This window comes from Solanum dulcamara, chromosome 11, assembly GCF_947179165.1.
Source record: "Solanum dulcamara chromosome 11, daSolDulc1.2, whole genome shotgun sequence".
In the NCBI taxonomy this organism is placed as follows: Eukaryota; Viridiplantae; Streptophyta; class Magnoliopsida; order Solanales; family Solanaceae; genus Solanum; species Solanum dulcamara.
In genome coordinates this window covers 57,262,849-57,280,600 of record NC_077247.1, presented here as the reverse complement: position 1 = coordinate 57,280,600, position 17,752 = coordinate 57,262,849, and the positions used below count along the sequence as shown (strand labels likewise).

The following is a 17,752-nucleotide window of genomic DNA, read 5'->3' as shown; positions in this document are numbered from 1 at the left end:
CTATAGTAATAAACTTTTTCTTTATAACACCGATACCCGCACCAATGCCCGTCACACCATTGGTACGAGACCCCCATCTTTCTCCCTTACCCGTTAGCTGTTTCAATTTTTAATCCTTAATTAGAAAACATCCTTTAACGAAGTCTGAAAGTATTAACATACCTCGAATGCCGAACACGTGTCACAAATCTTCAAGATTTTGCCTTTCCTTTTCACAAGGCCCCAGAACGTTCTAAATCTATCAAAAATGCATTATTCATAAGTACGAATCGGTAGACACCCATATTACTATATATCTAACCTAAACTCAGAAACTCACCCCAAATCTATAATTATTAAGTCTCAAGCCTAGGATTAAGTCTCATTTTCTCCAAATAATTCTAATGATATTCATATAGTAAAGTACACCTAACATATAATTTTCTATCTTAATATACCAACTTAAATCATAATGTGATAATAATAAAAAAAATAAGCCAACTTATGAACTTTTTCACAGAATGCCACAATCTACAAAAAAATAAAAAATATTTTTGTTTCTCAATTTTTTTAGAATTGAATTAGGATAAATATTTTTTATTTAAAAAAAGTTACCGTTAAAAAAGAATGTGTTTAAAAAGAAAAGAAATAATATATTTATTTGGAAAAGAATATTTTTTGGCAACGTAGCACCTTAGGAAAATACTATATATAGGGTATGTGAGATGTTTAGACATTTAACTTTTCTTATAAAATTAGAATACTAGGAGGATGAAAAAGAACGCTCCCGCTTAATATTTTTTCCCAGAAAACGTGAGCAACAGTACCATCAAGTAGAGGTTTGAGGTGATAAAGCATAAAAGAATTCTCATGAAAGAGAGGCATACGACGGTCCTAAATTGTTAGAGAAGTACTTGTTTTCATTCCAGAATTGTGAAAATTCATCAAGAACTCAAGTTGAAATTTGATTTCAAATAGGTAATTTCTCTACCTTCATTCGAATATAATTATAGAATACGTATTTGGGATGTAGTGTAAAGTGGAAATCACTATTTGATTTGAATTTTCTCATTAGTTCTTGAAGATGCATTAGGGTTCTTGAAAGAGGAAAACGATGAATAGTAAATTGTTTGAAAAGTACTAGTTTTCATTCAAGAATTGTGAAATTCATCAAGAACTCAAGTTGGAATTTTTTTTCAAATTGGTAATTTTCTCTACCTATACTCGAATATAATTATAAAATACCTATTTGAGATGTTTTGTCAAGTGGAAATCACTAATTGATTTGAATTTTTGCATTAGTTCTTGAAATGGGTTTGATGAATTAGGGTTATTGAAAGAGGAAAAAGATGAATAGTAAATTGTTAGAAAAGTACTAGTTTTCATTCAAGAATTGTGAAAATTCATCAAGAACTCAAGTAGGAATTTGATTTCAAATTGGTAATTTCTCTGCCTATACTCGAATATAATTATCTATTTGGGATGTTCTGTAAAGTGGAAATCACTATTTGGTTTGAATTTTTGCATTAGTTCTTGAAATGGGTTTGATGAATTAGGGTTCTTGTAGGAGGAAAATGATGAATAGTAAATTGTTAGAAAAGTACTAGTTTTCATTCAAGAAATGTGAAAAAACATCAAGAACTCAAGTTGGAATTTGTTTTCAAATTGGTAATTTCTCTACCTACACTCGAATATAATTATAGAATACCTATTTGGGATGTTTTGTAAATTGGAAGTCACTATTTGATTTGAATTTTTGCATTAGTTCTTGAAGTGGGTCAAGAATTAGGGTTCTTGAAAGAGGAAAAAGATGAATGGTAAATTGTTAATAAAGTGGAGTTCTGTTGGGTATTCCTACTGACCTGGAATATTCAATATTGAGTTAAGGTAAGTTGGAAAAACAGAGAATTCATTCTAAACAATTGTTGAGTAGTTTGATTAGTTTTGAGCATATGTGAAGAATACTAGAAGGATTCCTTAGATTAACCTACTGGTTATTGATGAACATGTATATTGTTTTGTAGTTGATTGTGTTGGATTGATTGGTTGCAATTGGACGGTGAAAGCTAATGGTTGGTTATGTAAAGACTACACCCATGTATGTTGAGTTGGTTGGGCTTCGGGGCACTACCCTTAGCTAGAAAAGAACCCAAGGTATGTGAAGTTAAAACTTCCTTGGCCATTCAGGCACCACCCTATCTCACGTAATTCTTTTATACAGGCCAATACAACTTACGTGAGATATGGAAATAAAATCTCCATTTTCTTTACGTTACCTTCCCTTGTCTAACTGTCAAAGCTTATAAGTATTCATATTATTCCTTTTAAGTCGAGTTTTCATAATATTCTGTATGACCGTGTCTTTACTTGAAATTCTTAGGAGTCTCATGGTATATATGTCACATTATAAATAAAACAAATGGCCATAGTATAGTCACACTTGTATATTTGAGAACATTGCCAAGGTAGTCATAAGATAAACTAAGAACTAGTGCTTGAATAGCTAAATCAAATTTCATGTTTAAGGAAATTAGGTGTTATATAACGATTCTACTTAAATGGCTAAACGATCTTTATTGTAATTTACTTGTATAGGCCTTTAAGGCATTATGTGATGGAAGCTACCCTTAACGATGGGAGGATAGTCATAAGTTTTACTTGCCACACCTGCATCTTAGGATATTCCCATATCTTGTTTATGAACTATGGGTTGCTCATTTGGTAAGATTGTATAAATGTTGAGAAGTTTGATAGCTTTCACAAATTGTGGGGTTTTATGAGAAAATATAACTTAAGAAATTAAAATTGCATGTCCAAACAAAATTTCAACTTCAAATGAACTTGATTTCAAATCACTGAAATCATGTCCAAACGTACCCTAAAAATCCCAAAAGCCGCCTCAAATGTTTTCAATGTCCTTTTTCTTTATCAAACCTTGTTGATGTTTATTGCAGATGAATGAGATGCTTAGAAGGATTTGTCGGCGCAACTTCTGCACTTGTTCTCCTCGGCCGTGGCTCTTTGTTGGGTTGGGCAATCCTGGGGATAAATACAGGGGAACGAGACATAATGTAACCTCTATTTCTGGACTAACATTACTTTCTTAGAAAGATTGCGTAAAACCTGATCTATTATGTGTTCAATCTTACTCGAGTGGTCTTCATTAAGAGCTTTATCTTTTGTTTCCGTATAGGTTGGTTTTGAAATGCTTGATGCATTCGCAGACTCACAAGGGATTCATATGGAGACAGTACATTGTAAAGCAATGTTTGGACAAGGTCTCTTTAGTTAAACATTGATTTCTGTTTTTTTAAGTGTTCAAGTACATCTTGATATGCACTTGTTTATGTTGTTTATAGCATATCAATAATGTGGTTGATATATACCAATTGGCAGGTTTTGTCAAAGGCATTCCAGTTCTCCTTGCAAAGCCACTAACTTACATGAATTTGAGTGGTGAATCTGTAAGCAGTTAAATACATCTTACTTGTATCATAAATTTCCCCTTTTTCTGCTTATGATTTGTGCTGCTTGGATTCTATCTGAAAGAAGGATGTGTTTGAATGAAAACTGGTATTCTTAATGTATTCTGTCGCATAGTCAAAGTGGGTTTATTTGTAAATTTTTCATTTCGCTTGGTAGAGATCTAGCTGATCTTGTTTATAATTTGCTTTAGAGTTAACTCCTCTTTGAATTAGTAGTTATATTGACTGTTCTGGTTATATTCATCCAGCATGTATAGTGTTTTGTTGTGTGGGTGGAATGCTGGGTGGTGAAGCTGTAGATATCTAGAATAGTTTGTACTGTTGGAAACTTCCAGTGCCAACTATTTCTCTGTGAGAAGTAAGATGATAATCCTGATATTTTCAAGTCTTTGCTTATATTTCTCTCTGTTAACCTTGAATAATTTTGGACTAGTTTTCTCTGTTAGTTTCTAGAACAGTTATGACATGTTGAAGTTCGTTGTTACTGGTTACAGTCAGTCTCTGACCACCGAATAGTTAACATGGAATGCAAGTCCAACAGTGACATAATTGGTAGGATTGTTGTCAAAAGTGAACAAGAAGCACTGAATGGGGCAAGTCAAATTAGTAGCTTTGTCTCGTGATTTATTAGCCGAACTCTTGCCAAAAATGATCCCTAACCTGATGAAAATGTTGTTCAGTTATTCTCTGAGTTGTTATGTTCTGTAAGTGTCTTTGAAAAATTGAGATAAGACTATCTTCTTTGCTTAGTTTCTTGTAATTTCGTTACTGAAATAATCTAGAAGAAGTTACCAAGTTATTTGTCTATGTAGTTAGGTAGTGAATTGCAGGTCACTTTTATTCCATGAACTAAAGCAACCCAGATAGCAGCCTTGTGCCGCCAGTATTAACATACTCAGTGAAATCCCATAAGTGCAGCCCTTACTCATACCGCTTGGATGTAGTGAGGCTGCCAGAAAGTAGTGGTAATTCATATGTAAAATGCATTCAAGTGGAAAAATGATATTACTCAAAGACCTTAGCACACATAGGATTAGCTTTTCCTTGGACTTAGGGGAGCATGTTTTTGAATGGCAATATTTATCACTTTTGTGTGACAATTTACTCTTTTTTTCAAGACTTGCTTGTTCACAAGTTAAATGCAAATGAAAGCCGTTGCTTCCACTAGTTTGCAGGGCAGGTTTATACGTATTAGACTCTCATCAGACAAGTTAAGTTCCTATGCTTAATAAGTGAACTTTTTTTTGAGATGGAAAATAACACATTTCATTGCTCAATTTATGTCATTCAAACTCCAGTTTACATGTGAAAATAAATAAAAAAATTATGACTCCAGTAGATATCTACTTGTTGAACATTGATGTTTTCTGATGTTTTTAATGAGGAATGGAGAGGTAACGTGCTTTTCATTGATGTTTAGTGTTATCAAGGTGATCAATACCTCTGATGCCCTCCCTTTTCTCTGTTTCCCCAGACTGGCCCACTTGCAGCATATTACAAGCTCCCTCTCAATCGTGTGGTTGTGGTACGATATACTAGCTGTTCATATCTTTTAAGATCTAATTGGACATATTGATTATGTTTTGTTAATGGTTTTCAACAATTGTCTTTTTCTCCAGTTTCATGATGACATGGATTTACCATGTGGAGTTCTTCGTCTTCACCCCAAGGGAGGTCATAACAGACATAACGGGTATGAATGGAATTCTTCTTTATATAAATCTACTTTAAAAGAACCTCTAATTCAGTACCATGAAACCATCCATCTGTTCATTTTCAATCCAGTGAATTGTCTATATAGGTTCATAGCTGGATGTGACAAGAATGTGCCACCAAAACTTAAGGGCAAGTTCTACAAAGTGGTGGTTAGACCGGCTATGCTGTATGGGGCGGAGTGTTGGCCAGTTAAGACTTCTCACATTCAAAAGATGAAAGTTGCTGAGATGAGAATGCTGAGATGGATGTGTGGGCACACCAGGAGCGACAGGATTAGAAATGAGGCTATTCGGGACAAGGTAGGAGTGGCCTCGGTGGAAGACAAGATGCGGGAAATACGACTGAGATGGTATGGACATGTGAAGAGGAGAGACACAGATGCCCCAGTGCGGAGGTGTGAGAGGCTGGCCATGGATGGTTACAGAAGAGGTAGGGGTAGGCCGAAGAAGTATTGGGGAGAGGTGATTAGACAGGACATGACGCAGTTACAGCTTACGGAGGACATGACCTTAGATAGGAGGGTGTGGAGGACCCACATTAGGATAGAAGGCTAGTTCATAGTCTCGTTATTCTTCTCTATTCATAGGTGTAGTAGTGCATTACGATCTCTTGCGCTTTGACTTCTGATTTCTGTTATTTCTGTTATTATTTATTACTTTCTATGCTTTGATTACTCAATTTTACCTGTGACGCTTTCATTATTTATTTAAGCGTTATTTGTTATTAGTCTTTATTTATTTGTATTTATTTGTCATCTATTCGTTATTTGTTTGTTGTTTTTCTCATAAAGCTTTTAATTTTCTATTCTTATCTAACATTTTTTTATGCTTTTACTGAGCCGAGGGTCTCCAGGAAACAGCCGTCCTACCTTGGTAGGAGTAAGGTCTGCGTACATTCTACCCTCCCCAGACCCCATGTTGTGGGATTTCACTGGGTTGTTGTTGTTGTTGTTGTTGTAATAATGAAAATTGCTGGCTATGTCAAAATACCTAAAAATAAAACATATCAAGTAATTCTTACCTGAATATAATAAGCATAATATTTTGTTAGAAAGACCATGGTATGCATCCACACCTCTTTTTCACTTGTGCATAGAATTTCTGTACCTCCGAAAATCTGTCTTCTTTGCTGTGTCAGGTTTTTCATGTTTTTCTAGTAATTCATTACCAGAAGAGCTCTGTGTCTCTTCATGTATGATCCAATTCTCTTTTTACAGGTTGAAGAGTGTGATTTATCATTTTCGTGGAAATGGAGAGTTTCCTCGGTTAAGGATAGGTTTGTCGAAAGTTTGAAATACCTAAATGTTCTCTTTTTGGCGTTTTGAGTTTCAGTATGGAAAAATAAACATAGTTCCCTTGCTAGGTATTGGAAGACCTCCTGGTCAGATGGATCCCAAAGCATTCATGCTTCAAAAGTTTAATTTAACTGCAAGAGAACGAGTAAGTTTATAACTCATTGAGTTCTTACATAAAGTTGACTCCCTAATGTTCCTTTTCTTGTTTCTGTTCTACAAGCTTTTCTTGAATATCTTTTTGGTAATGTTATAATTTATTCAGATATCAGTACCAAGAGGGTACTGCAGAAGTTACAGAAAACTGGACTTTTCAGGTTATACACACAAAGATTCTTGCAAGTTCACAAAAACCAACATATCAGCAGCAAAAAACCTCTATGCCAAAACAGTAAATTGTGGATACATTTGAACCTCACAACAGCTATGATTTCCTTCTTCCCATCAAATCATCTTCTACTTCTTTCTAGCCAAATTGACCTTGCAATACATAATAGACTGTCTCCTGAATCTTTTTCAATCTCTTGTTGATGCTTTTTGTCTATCAAATTCTGAAGCTTAGTGGCATTATACTTAGTGAACTCCAAAAATATTCAGACATGAGGACCATAACTAGAATGCAAACAGATGTATATATACATGAAGTTAGAGGTGATAAAACTAAACCAAACCCAAACCCATTTAACTCGTGCAGTATTTTAACGGGTTGGGCAATTACTGATTCCTCTGATGGGCCCGTTCTAACCCGTGAACCAACTCAGCCCAAATGAACCTGCGATGTCGCCCAAAGCTAACCCGTGAATCACAAACTACAGTTATCAATCTTGTGAAAATAGAAAAAAATTGGGGATCTGACACATTCTTTAGATGATTATAATATTAACCTCATTACAAGAATCAGGGGCACTGTGACAACACCTCCTGACTGTATATATCATTTTCTTCTATATCTTTCTTTGTCTGAGGTGTGCAATTATATGTTTATTTGATAACTCTAAAAAAGAAAGAACAAAAGTTGGGTTAGGTTTTTGTTACAACCCATTCTTTAGCCCATCATGATCTGCCCGTTTTAGCCCAAGTAGACTTTGGGCAGTTTATTGAATCAGCCCACCTTGACCTGCCCAAATTCAACCCAAACCTCCCTTCTGCCACCCTATAATGAAATGCATACGCGTGATGCTAGTCGACAAAACTTATCATTGATTAGATATAACAGAGGACCTTAGAGCTTCTTTTCTATTTTTTTTTTATGAAAAAGACCTTGGAGAATCTATTGAACAAACTTTTGTATTTCTCCAATATACTTGGACACTCTTCCTCTGAATTTGGAAATTTTGAGACTGATGGTTTATTTGGATTCTCCAGCTCCCCTTCCAATAATTCCACCATGAATCTCTTCTCCCAGGGAGTGCTAATCTTTTGCAGCACAAACTTTTCGTGTGTATTATTATATGGTGGCTTCTTTGTTTACAAATTTCTCTTCATTTTAAATTTCAAATTATTTGTTTCATATATCAGACAGCCATTAGATTTTGATGCTTATATGTGGAGCACAGAAATCTAAATAGGCATACAGACTACAGTTGTACAAATATACTACTCTGTTCACTTTTTTACTTGTCTGGACTTTGCACACCCTTTAGGAAATAATAATTAATGAGTATAATACCACAATATCCATATTAATTGATGTATAGTCATAGGTCTTGAAAAATGATCTGGGGAATAAGTAATTCCTGTTGGGGTAAAATAGGAAAAAAAACTAACTGTCAATATCAAATGGAAATCCGACATTGTTTTAGAAGCACCCATGCCCAGACACTGAAACCACGTTAGAATTGGAGAGATCTTTGCTTGATAAACTAATATATTTGAAAATTGACATTAATGAAGGAATTCCAAATGTATCTGTTTGTAGCTCTAAATCCAATTTGAGTTGAAGATTCATACATTTTACTTGCAGATTGATGCTGCATTACTGGAAGGAGCACATGCATTGGAGCAAGTCTTATCCAAAGGCTTCTCCGAAAGTTCTAATTGCTTCAATACAACGCAGAAGTACAAGCACATACGATTGCAGACATTGCCAGCGTGATTTCATGCTTAAAGGTTTCTAGATCTTGTTGTTTCTGTGTATTCTTTAGTTTCCGTTGATTGCTTAAATAGAAAAAATAAGTCTTCTGAGACCATTCTTATTAACTAAACATAAGTGAACAAACATTTCATTGACCCCCTCCCCCGCAACCTATATAATGCGACTTTAGAGGATGCTGTTGATACTCTTGAAATATTTCATGCCTGCACTCTGCAGATATAACCTAGAAAAACTGGCAGTTTTCTTTATTGTTTAAGCTTTCACGTTGCTTTTGCTCCATAGGAATTGCTTTTGCTTGGACAAAAGAAACAATTAAACCTAGCTGCTCAGTACACTTAAGATCAATCCATGATAAAGTGAAATAAGGAATATTTGGAACTACATATCTCTAGTTGGTGTGATGTGATTTTGATGCCATTCATAAAAATCCATAACAGCATCAGTTTCTTCTCTAGTGATTTCCTTTCTGCTACCTTTAGTTTTCATATACAAGCTCTGTTAATAGTAAACTACTAAAACTTAATTAGCTCACTCGTGGGTGTTTGGATTGGTGTGCAGCTGGACGTTCCATTGCCATCGATGCATCCCTTCACTCAAAATAACCATCCTGTCCTCTTTACCGCACTTACTAATTACATGTATTTGCTGTCAAGAAGGTGGACGTTGTTCAGGTTGAGCTAGGATCCAACCACACTAAATTTCTTGGAATGCAGCTATGTGAACTGCAGAAATATTGCAGGACTGTTGAGAATTTCAGTTGCCTGTACAAAAATTGTATAACACTACCGACTCTACGACTGCAAGTTAGTGAAGAGGAATTCCAGGAACCAAAATGGGGGAAATGAGGGATGGAAGTATAAATTCTCAGCAGATAATGGTCTTGGTCCACATCCTATGACAATTTTGTTCCTCACCCCACCCGGGAATTAGATGCACTGAATAACACGCTATTTTATTCATGATATTTTTTTTCTATTAATAAATTTTCTTCGTTATTAATGAACTTATTTTCTGACTTTTCTTTCGTTAATTTTTTCTTAATTGTGTGTTTACAAATTCAGAACGTGAACGGATATGGAATTATTAAAGAGAGATTTGTCAAACTTGAACTTATTTAATAACTTCATCTCTACCCTCCACCCTAAACCGATGTAACCAAAACTCCAATAATTTATCCGTTGACAAATTAGAACGTGACCGAATATGGACAATTATTTAAACATTTTCTCTTGAGCCGACCAAATATTATATGTATGCTCCCTTTAAATTAAGAAAAAGCGAGATTTATCTGTACATTTTAGTGTGATTGGCTTGTGAAGCGATTCAACCTAAAAATCAATTTAGGAGATTTGCAAGATGTTTCGTCTACGGGTGAAACCTGTTGTAACAACGACTTGAGTTATCGATGATTGAAAAATCTACACAAAACAGAATTAGTTTGACAACCTAATTACTGTTCAAAACATGCAGAAAATTCTCCGTGAAATTATAAACCTGTCAACTACCTCTCAGTGGAAAAATCTTTCTTCTTTCAATATGCATATTGTTTAAAGGCAATTAAATTGAAGAATTAACGAATGAGCCAGTCAGCACCCTTTAATAGTGAACTAGGCCCAATAATTTTTTCCATGGGTCATATGTGTGAACTGTCAACAGCTGGTTTTATTTAGCAAAGATTATAAGCCACTTCATTCTTTTAATTGCAGCATTTATCTATTCTGTTATTCTTTCACACCTGAATTGGTGGGTCAAATAGATTAAGGCAGATGTGAATATGAACTTCCAAGTTAAATAATTTCGTTCCTATTTGCTTTTTGCTAAAAGAACAATGTCTACATAGAAATTGTATGCATGTATAGAGCATCATCAAACATGAAGCAAGTTGACCTTCGACCACCCAACAACAACAACAACATGCTCAATGTGATTCCAAATAGTAGGATATTTTTTTGGAGGATAGAGCGTACGCACGACTTGACAATTTTACCACCATCTTAAAGATAAAGATGTTGTTTCCAATAACCCTCGGTTCAAGTAGAAACATTCCAAGTAATATAGGGAGAAATAACGAAAATGAAAAGTCATGACAAAATACTAGAGACAACCTCTACAACAACAACAACAACAACAACAACCCAGTGAAATCCCACAACATGGGGTCTGGGGAGGGTAGAATGTACGCAGACCTTACTCCTACCAAGGTAGGACGGCTGTTTCCTGGAGACCCTCGGCTCAGTAAAAGCATAAATGAATAAAAAAATGTTAGATAAGAATAGAAAATTAAAAGCTTTATGAGAAAAACAACAAACAAATAACAAATAGATAACAAATAAATACAAATAAATAAAGACTAATAACAAATAACGATTAAATAAATAATGAAAGCGTCACAGGTAAAATTGAGTAATCAAAGCATAGAAAGTAATAAATAATAACAGAAATAACAGAAATCAGAAGTCAAAGCGCAAGAGATCGTAATGCACTACTACACCTATGAATAGAGAAGAATAACGAGACTATGAACTAGACTTCTACCCTAATGTGGGTCCTCCACACCCTCCTATCTAAGGTCATGTCCTCCGTAAGCTGTAACTGCGCCATGTCCTGTCTAATCACCTCTCCCCAATACTTCTTCGGCCTACCCCTACCTCTTCTGTAACCATCCATGGCCAGCCTCTCACACCTCCGCACTGGCGCATCTGTGTCTCTCCTCTTCACATGTCCATACCATCTCAGTCGTATTTCCCGCATCTTGTCTTCCACCGAGGCCACTCCTACCTTGTCCCGAATAGCCTCATTTCTAATCCTGTCGCTCCTGGTGTGCCCACACATCCATCTCAGCATTCTCATCTCAGCAACTTTCATCTTTTGAATGTGAGAAGTCTTAACTGGCCAACACTCCGCCCCATACAGCATAGCCGGTCTAACCACCACTTTGTAGAACTTGCCCTTAAGTTTTGGTGGCACATTCTTGTCACATAGCACTCCGGAAGCGAGCCTCCATTTCATCCACCCTACCCCAATACGATGTGTGACATCATCGTCAATCTCCCCGCTGCCTTGCATGATAGACCCAAGATACTTGCAACTACTTCTCTTTTGGATGGCCTGAGCACCAAGCCTAACTTCAACGTCAACCTCCTGAGGTGTCTCACTGAACTTGCACTCTAAGTACTCTGTCTTTGTCCTACTCAACTTAAACCCTTTAGACTCCAAGGTATGTCTCCAATCCTCCAGCTTAGCGTTAACTCCGCGGCGAGTCTCATCGATCAGGACTATGTCATCCGCGAAAAGCATACACCATGGCACCGCACCTTGAATTTGTCGCGTCAATCCATCTATCACCAAGGCAAATAAAAAAGGACTAAGAGCTGATCCTTGATGCAACCCCATCACCACTGGGAAGTGCTCTGAGTCCCCTCCTACTGTCCTTACCCTGGTTTTGGCTCCCTCGTACATGTCCTTGATCACCCTAATGTATGCCATAGGTACACCTTTAGCCTTCAAACATGTCCATAGTATTTCTCTTGGGACTTTATCATAAGCCTTTTCTAGGTCGATGAATACCATATGCAAGTCCCTCTTCCTCTCCCTATGCTGCTCCACCAGTCTCCTCATAAGATGGATGGCTTCTGTAGTTGAGCGTCCCGGCATAAATCCAAACTGTTAAAGATCATTATTAAGTACTAGTAGTATTTAGTTAAAAAAACGTGAAGAACCAGTTCCTTTAAAATAGTGAAGAGGGGTCCAGTAGGCAGCATATTCTCCAATCCCCAGTTGGATTAGTTCAACTTTAACATCATCACTTTTTTTTACATTATAATGTAAGCGACAACTTGCTTGTAAGCTAACGTCTTCCTAAAAAGAATAGAATGTCCCAAATTTCATTCTTTTAAAGAGAAAGTAGAAAACAAGCCAAAAAAATGGTTGCTGTATTCAACAAAGATCTTTTGAGTTGGTACCTCATTACCCTCAAGCTCAAAGAAACTGTTGATGCTGGACTTCAAAATACTCCTCCAACTCCAACTCCTACTCCCACCACCAGCAGATCCATTCATTTTCCAGAATTACCCCTGCAACAACAACAACCCCTGTTGCAAAAAGAAGAGTATCAGCCAGCTGATTCTTTGAAAATTACTATTGAGGAAAATGTTTATAATGTAGAGGAAGGTCCGAAATCACCCGAATCGGAATGGGTAATTAGCATTAAGGACAAATTAGAACAAGCTAAGCAAGATAATGATGCTGGATCATGGGCTAAACTTTCTATCTACAGAGTCCCTTTAAGCCTAAGAAGAGATGATGATAAAGCTTATATACCTCAAATTGTCTCTTTGGGTCCTTATCACCATGGCAAAAGGCGACTCAGAAATATGGATCGCCATAAATGGCGAGCCGTTTTCCACATCCTCAAGAGGACAGATCAGGAAATTAAAATGTATATTGATGCTGTAAGAGAGCTCGAAGAGAAAGCACGCGCCTGTTATGAAGGGGCAATTGCAATGAGCAGCAATGAGTTTGTTGAAATGATGGTTCTCGATAGCTGTTTTGTATTGGAGCTGTTTCGTGGAGTTGCTGGTGGATTCAAGCATCTTGGTTATGCGAGGAATGACCCGGTTTTCGCGATGCGGGGATCAATGCATTCGATTCAGAGAGATATGATCATGATTGAGAATCAAATTCCGTTATTTATCCTTGATCGATTGTATGGGATCCAATCTGAAATGCCTGATGAAAAGGGTATTGTAGCCAGGTTAGCTCTGAGGTTTTTTGATCCATTGATGCCAACTGATGAGCCATTGACAAAGAGCGACTTGACCAAATTGGAGTCATCAATGGGACGTTCTGCTTCTTTTGATCCATTGGCAGACCTTGCTGGACTTCATTGCCTTGATGTTTTCAGGTAATCCAAATTTGATATTGTACATTTTGGTTTGGGTCCAATATTCTTTATGGTTATTTCGGGTTCAAGCGGATTAAGTCAACACATGGGTCAAAACTCAATCAATTTAAACTTGAACGGGTTGGATTGGTTAATAAAAAATGAGCTGATTTTGCCATCTCTATTTTCAGGAGGAGCCTTTTGCAGACAGGGCCTAAGCCAACACCTAGGACGTGGATCAAGCGTTGGTCACATTCGAGTAGGGTGGCAGACAAACGCAGGCAGCAAATGATTCATAGTGTTTCAGAGCTGAAAGAAGCTGGGGTTAAGTTCAAGAAAAGGAAGACTGATCGGTTTTGGGATGTAAAATTTAAGAATGGAATCCTCAAAATGCCTCGGCTTTTAATCCATGATGGTACAAAGTCGCTTTTCCTCAACCTGATTGCTTTTGAGCAGTGCCATCTTGACTGCACAAATGACATAACTTCGTACGTGATTTTCTTGGACAACTTGATCGATTCGCCAGAGGATGTTAAATACCTCCATTATTGTGGAATAATTGAGCATTGGCTTGGGAATGATGCTGAAGTTGCTGACCTCTTCAACCGGCTTTGTCAAGAGGTTGTTTTCGACGTCAATGACAGTTACCTTTCACAGCTATCCGAGCAAATTAACCGGTACTACGACCACAGGTGGAATGCTTGGCGTGCTACTTTAAGGCATAAGTATTTCAACAACCCATGGGCAATTATCTCCTTTGCTGCTGCTGTTATTTTGATACTCTTCACCTTCGCACAAACTTTTTATGGAGTCTATGGCTACTACAGACCACCACAATAGTTCTCACTCAATTTTCCAGACTGATTTTTACAATTCACACACAAATAGTTAATGTACATTGTGTCAGGATGGTGGGCGTGGACAGCCCTACTCCACCGGCATTTGAATTATTATTTCCTTTTTTGGTGCTTTTACATTGATTGGTCGATGGAAAACCAGGAGAGTTATTTTTTCTCTCTTTTATTTTTGTGCGCGCCACGGTCTTTGGTAGACCGTGCTCAAAATACAAGTTGATATGCACTTGTAATTGTGAAGAATGCTCAAATGATATGTTTAAGAACTTACATGTGGAACATTGTTGATCTCACTAATTAACTGTTTGTTTGCTCCGAATAGAAGCTTCTGGCATAGCAGAAGCCAGCAGATTACTAACAAAAGAACTGGCAGGCTTCTTTGCAGTCTTAGGTAGAAACTAAGGTACTATATGGCATCAGGATCCTTATAAAGCATAATTTTCTGAAAGCTAAGCAAATGGTAAACTAAGATATCATTACACTACGAAATATGCCCCGAGAGACAAAGATGTAACCATCATAACATTAACAACAACAACAAACGTTGATACTAATTCTCCTGACAGTTTCTTCCAGGTCCAGTAGCATCCTAGAAAATCTATGGCTATTGAAGCAGAAAAGAAAGACAATTTACAGCTGCATGATGTAAATTTCATAGAATAAACAGCTGCCGTAGACCTGCACATTTCAGTCTACGGGAGAAGATCTTCACTTTCCGATGAAGCTGTTTCCTTTCCATCATACCGCTGAAAGGGTGGAGGAAATTGGGATGAAACACAGTTCTTAGTCACAAAGGATGATTATGCACACAAAGAAGAAATAAAGAGAAATTTACTAAGATATGCATGGCTTAAAAATACCTGTTTCCCAAAAGAGAATGGCAGATATTTATATTTCAACATGTGTCGTATTTGTCTTCTCATTGTAAGTGTGAACAGCACAACCCAGTAGAAAAGGAGGATCGGCCAAAAGACAGGCACATCCAATACACTGAAAAATGTTAACACAAATGCAATGCAGAAAGCCTTGGTGATTGAGTACCTTCACACAGGAAAACAGAAAAATCAATGCCCAGAGAAATGGTTGAGAAATTAGACATGCTTTATACACTGCTTATATAGGTTCTGGCATATGGAATTAATTTTGACATAGATGACAAAGGGCAGGGCTAACTGAATAACTCGTGGCTCAACTTAGAACAGGTCAGTGACAGAAAAATAAACACAAAAGCCAAACCAGGGACTACATCTATTGAATTTTTGTGTGGCAAGCAAACACTATAGCATGCGACATCACTATCAAGAGGCATGCACCTGCATACATGTTAATGTCTATTATAGTATATAATACTTGAGCAGCACCACCATTTTGGTCCTATACTTTTATGAATCCTTGTGACATTCTTGTTTCATTTGAACCTTATCACCACTCTACCAGCAGTGTGTTTAACTCTCTATGAAAGGAAATGTAAATTGCACTTAGAAAGTAAGCTATGGAGCTTCAATCAATTGCTCCTATGGTTAGTTAGAAATTTCAACCATCTGTAAGAGGGAGCATTTTCTACTACTGACGGTGCCACAAGAGGACAGACACCCATTGAGTGAAGAATGGAAGGGACATCAGCTTGGATCATGCATGCCAGGTATCCATACTACGTTAACTCCTACATGAACATCATAGCTGATCAAGTCAATCATAGAAATATTTGTCACACTTCATTGCAAACTATTTTTGTAAATCACACTAGTCTTGCTGTCTATATCTAGCTCAAGAGACATGATACCCATTTACAATTGGAAAGAACCATGTTTGGAACTGAAACTTACTACAGAGCAGCATTTCCTACCTAAAAGGATCCAAGTCACAACAATACCGCACCACCACACGAGTATCCACTTTGTATTGAGTAACACTTTACAAAGATCCAATAAACTCCAGCATGTAATCATATCACAGTGCTTACTTCGACATCACCATATATATAACTTAACATGTTAAAGAGTAGAAATGAATTATAAAAATGAAAGCTAAGTCAAAGGAAATCGGAAACTTCAAGTACAACATCAAATCTTTCACTAACACCATAACCAACATCTGCAGCACTAGACTCAACCTCAAAGAAACTTCCTTTTTAACCTAGTGATCAAAGTCTGCCGTCCCTATACTGTCAAAAGTCTCAAAACTTCACTAATCTGGCTAACCCATTGCAAGTTTAACTTAATGGCAGGGGAAGGAAAAAGAATCAATGGGGAACCTTAAACACTTGCTCCTGGATAAAGGACACGAAAAAAGGAATTTTTGACACAAACTTAAATATGATGAGGTACAAAACTGAAAGATTTGCTGATTGACTCCTATTTTCAGTAAAATCTCCTTAAGCAGGAGCTCATAACTAACCATTTCAATTCTCCAGTCCCTGTGCCATAAATGGTATATATTTCCAAAATCAAACAAGGTAACAACGCGCGGAAACATAATTTAAGTGCTAATCTCTGATAAAATATACGAAGCAAAGAAATCGACAAAAAACACACCAGAATTTGAATTCAGGGAGGCGACGAACAAAAGGGCGGAATTCGTCAGTTTCTCGGGTCGGCAGAGTCGGGCCATCGGATAAATCCTGGAATTCCGGGTCAACCTGCGGCGAGAGAAAGCCGATGAGGAGGTTAAGGATATAGATACCGAGGGCATAGGAGATGACGTAGAACCCTTCCACCACATATACTCGTACAACATACAGCACAGCGATGAAGAAGAAGGCGATCCAACGGTAAAGTAAATACGGTGTTGTTTTGTCCAAGAAGTGTTGGAACGAACGGGAAGCAGATGAGGTTAATTGTGTAAAAGCGGATGGACTAGCATCGCCGGCGGCGGACGCGGCACCGTCACTATTATCCATGAGGTGTCGTGAAACTCCAAGTGCCTTTTCAATTTTGAAAATATTCGAAAACCCACGGTAAAGTTAAACGAATGCAAAAATAAATATAACAAATAATTGTAAAAATATATACTTGGTATATTTTTTATTATCAAAATGATAGTAAACTATATATGAATGACACACCTACGAATTACGATGGTGGCAATTGGGCGGAGCGCGGTGCACGGCGACTTTGAACTTGTGCATTTTGTAGGGCGGCGTGGAGTGGATTAATTTTTTAAAAAGAGATTCTTTGTGGGTTGCTAACGTGTGCAGGTTTATTTATATTTTAGAAGCAATCATTTGATTAGATATTCTAATTTTAAATTATTTACCATATCGTCACATAACATTTGTAAATTGTAATAGGAAAAATTACTTGTTTTAAAATATATTACGACATAATGTATTATAAATGTATTAAAGTGTGTGATAAATATATTATTCATAAATAAAACTTGTATTAAATAATTTTTATAAATTATTCTCGATAATATATATTAAAAATATATTAAAACTGTATTATAAGT

The 17,752-nt window shown here is 36.8% G+C and overlaps 3 protein-coding genes across 7 annotated transcripts; 2 read left to right on the top strand and 1 right to left on the bottom strand.

The window, feature by feature from the left end:
• The first annotated feature begins 717 nt into the window (after window positions 1–717).
• Window positions 718–9,596, top strand: LOC129874162 (peptidyl-tRNA hydrolase, mitochondrial). Of its 4 annotated transcripts, none has more exons than XM_055949409.1 (11): window positions 718–957; window positions 2,004–2,133; window positions 2,934–3,050; window positions 3,173–3,257; window positions 3,376–3,443; window positions 4,939–4,989; window positions 5,084–5,157; window positions 6,397–6,455; window positions 6,543–6,619; window positions 8,435–8,580; window positions 9,223–9,596. In XM_055949409.1, the coding sequence occupies exons 2-10, from the start codon at window positions 2,080–2,082 to the stop codon at window positions 8,564–8,566; spliced, it is 717 nt and encodes a 238-aa protein (XP_055805384.1). In that variant the 5' UTR covers window positions 718–957; window positions 2,004–2,079; the 3' UTR covers window positions 8,567–8,580; window positions 9,223–9,596. The 4 variants fall into 4 exon arrangements, with proteins under 4 accessions (XP_055805384.1, XP_055805381.1, XP_055805382.1 ...); XM_055949406.1 differs by having other exon boundaries at window positions 719–957; window positions 9,125–9,596; XM_055949407.1 differs by lacking the exon at window positions 718–957 and adding an exon at window positions 1,358–1,419 and having other exon boundaries at window positions 9,125–9,596.
• A 2,716-nt stretch (window positions 9,597–12,312) lies between these two features.
• On the top strand, window positions 12,313–14,677 carry LOC129873208 (UPF0481 protein At3g47200-like). Its single transcript, XM_055948252.1, has 2 exons — window positions 12,313–13,469; window positions 13,640–14,677. The coding sequence occupies exons 1-2, from the start codon at window positions 12,490–12,492 to the stop codon at window positions 14,286–14,288; spliced, it is 1,629 nt and encodes a 542-aa protein (XP_055804227.1). The 5' UTR covers window positions 12,313–12,489; the 3' UTR covers window positions 14,289–14,677.
• Window positions 14,678–14,760: 83 nt separating this feature from the next.
• LOC129873209 (protein RER1A-like) lies at window positions 14,761–17,494 on the bottom strand. 2 transcript variants are annotated; one of them, XM_055948253.1, is made up of 4 exons: window positions 17,367–17,494; window positions 16,837–17,225; window positions 15,163–15,343; window positions 14,761–15,084 (listed from the first exon to the last, which is right to left on the bottom strand). In XM_055948253.1, the coding sequence occupies exons 2-4, from the start codon at window positions 17,199–17,201 to the stop codon at window positions 14,995–14,997; spliced, it is 636 nt and encodes a 211-aa protein (XP_055804228.1). In that variant the 5' UTR covers window positions 17,202–17,225; window positions 17,367–17,494; the 3' UTR covers window positions 14,761–14,994. The 2 variants fall into 2 exon arrangements, with proteins under 2 accessions (XP_055804228.1, XP_055804229.1); XM_055948254.1 differs by having other exon boundaries at window positions 14,761–15,048.
• Between the last annotated feature and the right edge of the window lie 258 nt (window positions 17,495–17,752).

Coding starts and splice junctions, on each gene's coding strand:
- LOC129873208 (XM_055948252.1), top strand. CDS start 12,490: ATGGTTGCTGTATTCAACAAAGATCTTTTGAGTTGGTACCTCATTACC. Junction 13,470..13,639: donor CATTGCCTTGATGTTTTCAG/GTAATCCAAATT, acceptor CTCTATTTTCAG/GAGGAGCCTTTTGCAGACAG.
- LOC129873209 (XM_055948253.1), bottom strand. CDS start 17,201: ATGGATAATAGTGACGGTGCCGCGTCCGCCGCCGGCGATGCTAGTCCA. Junction 15,344..16,836: donor CTCCCTGAATTCAAATTCTG/GTGTGTTTTTTG, acceptor TCCTGTGTGAAG/GTACTCAATCACCAAGGCTT. Junction 15,085..15,162: donor CATTCTCTTTTGGGAAACAG/GTATTTTTAAGC, acceptor TTTGTGACTAAG/AACTGTGTTTCATCCCAATT.
- LOC129874162 (XM_055949409.1), top strand. CDS start 2,080: ATGTTGAGTTGGTTGGGCTTCGGGGCACTACCCTTAGCTAGAAAAGAA. Junction 3,258..3,375: donor TAAAGCAATGTTTGGACAAG/GTCTCTTTAGTT, acceptor ACCAATTGGCAG/GTTTTGTCAAAGGCATTCCA. Junction 5,158..6,396: donor GGTCATAACAGACATAACGG/GTATGAATGGAA, acceptor CTCTTTTTACAG/GTTGAAGAGTGTGATTTATC.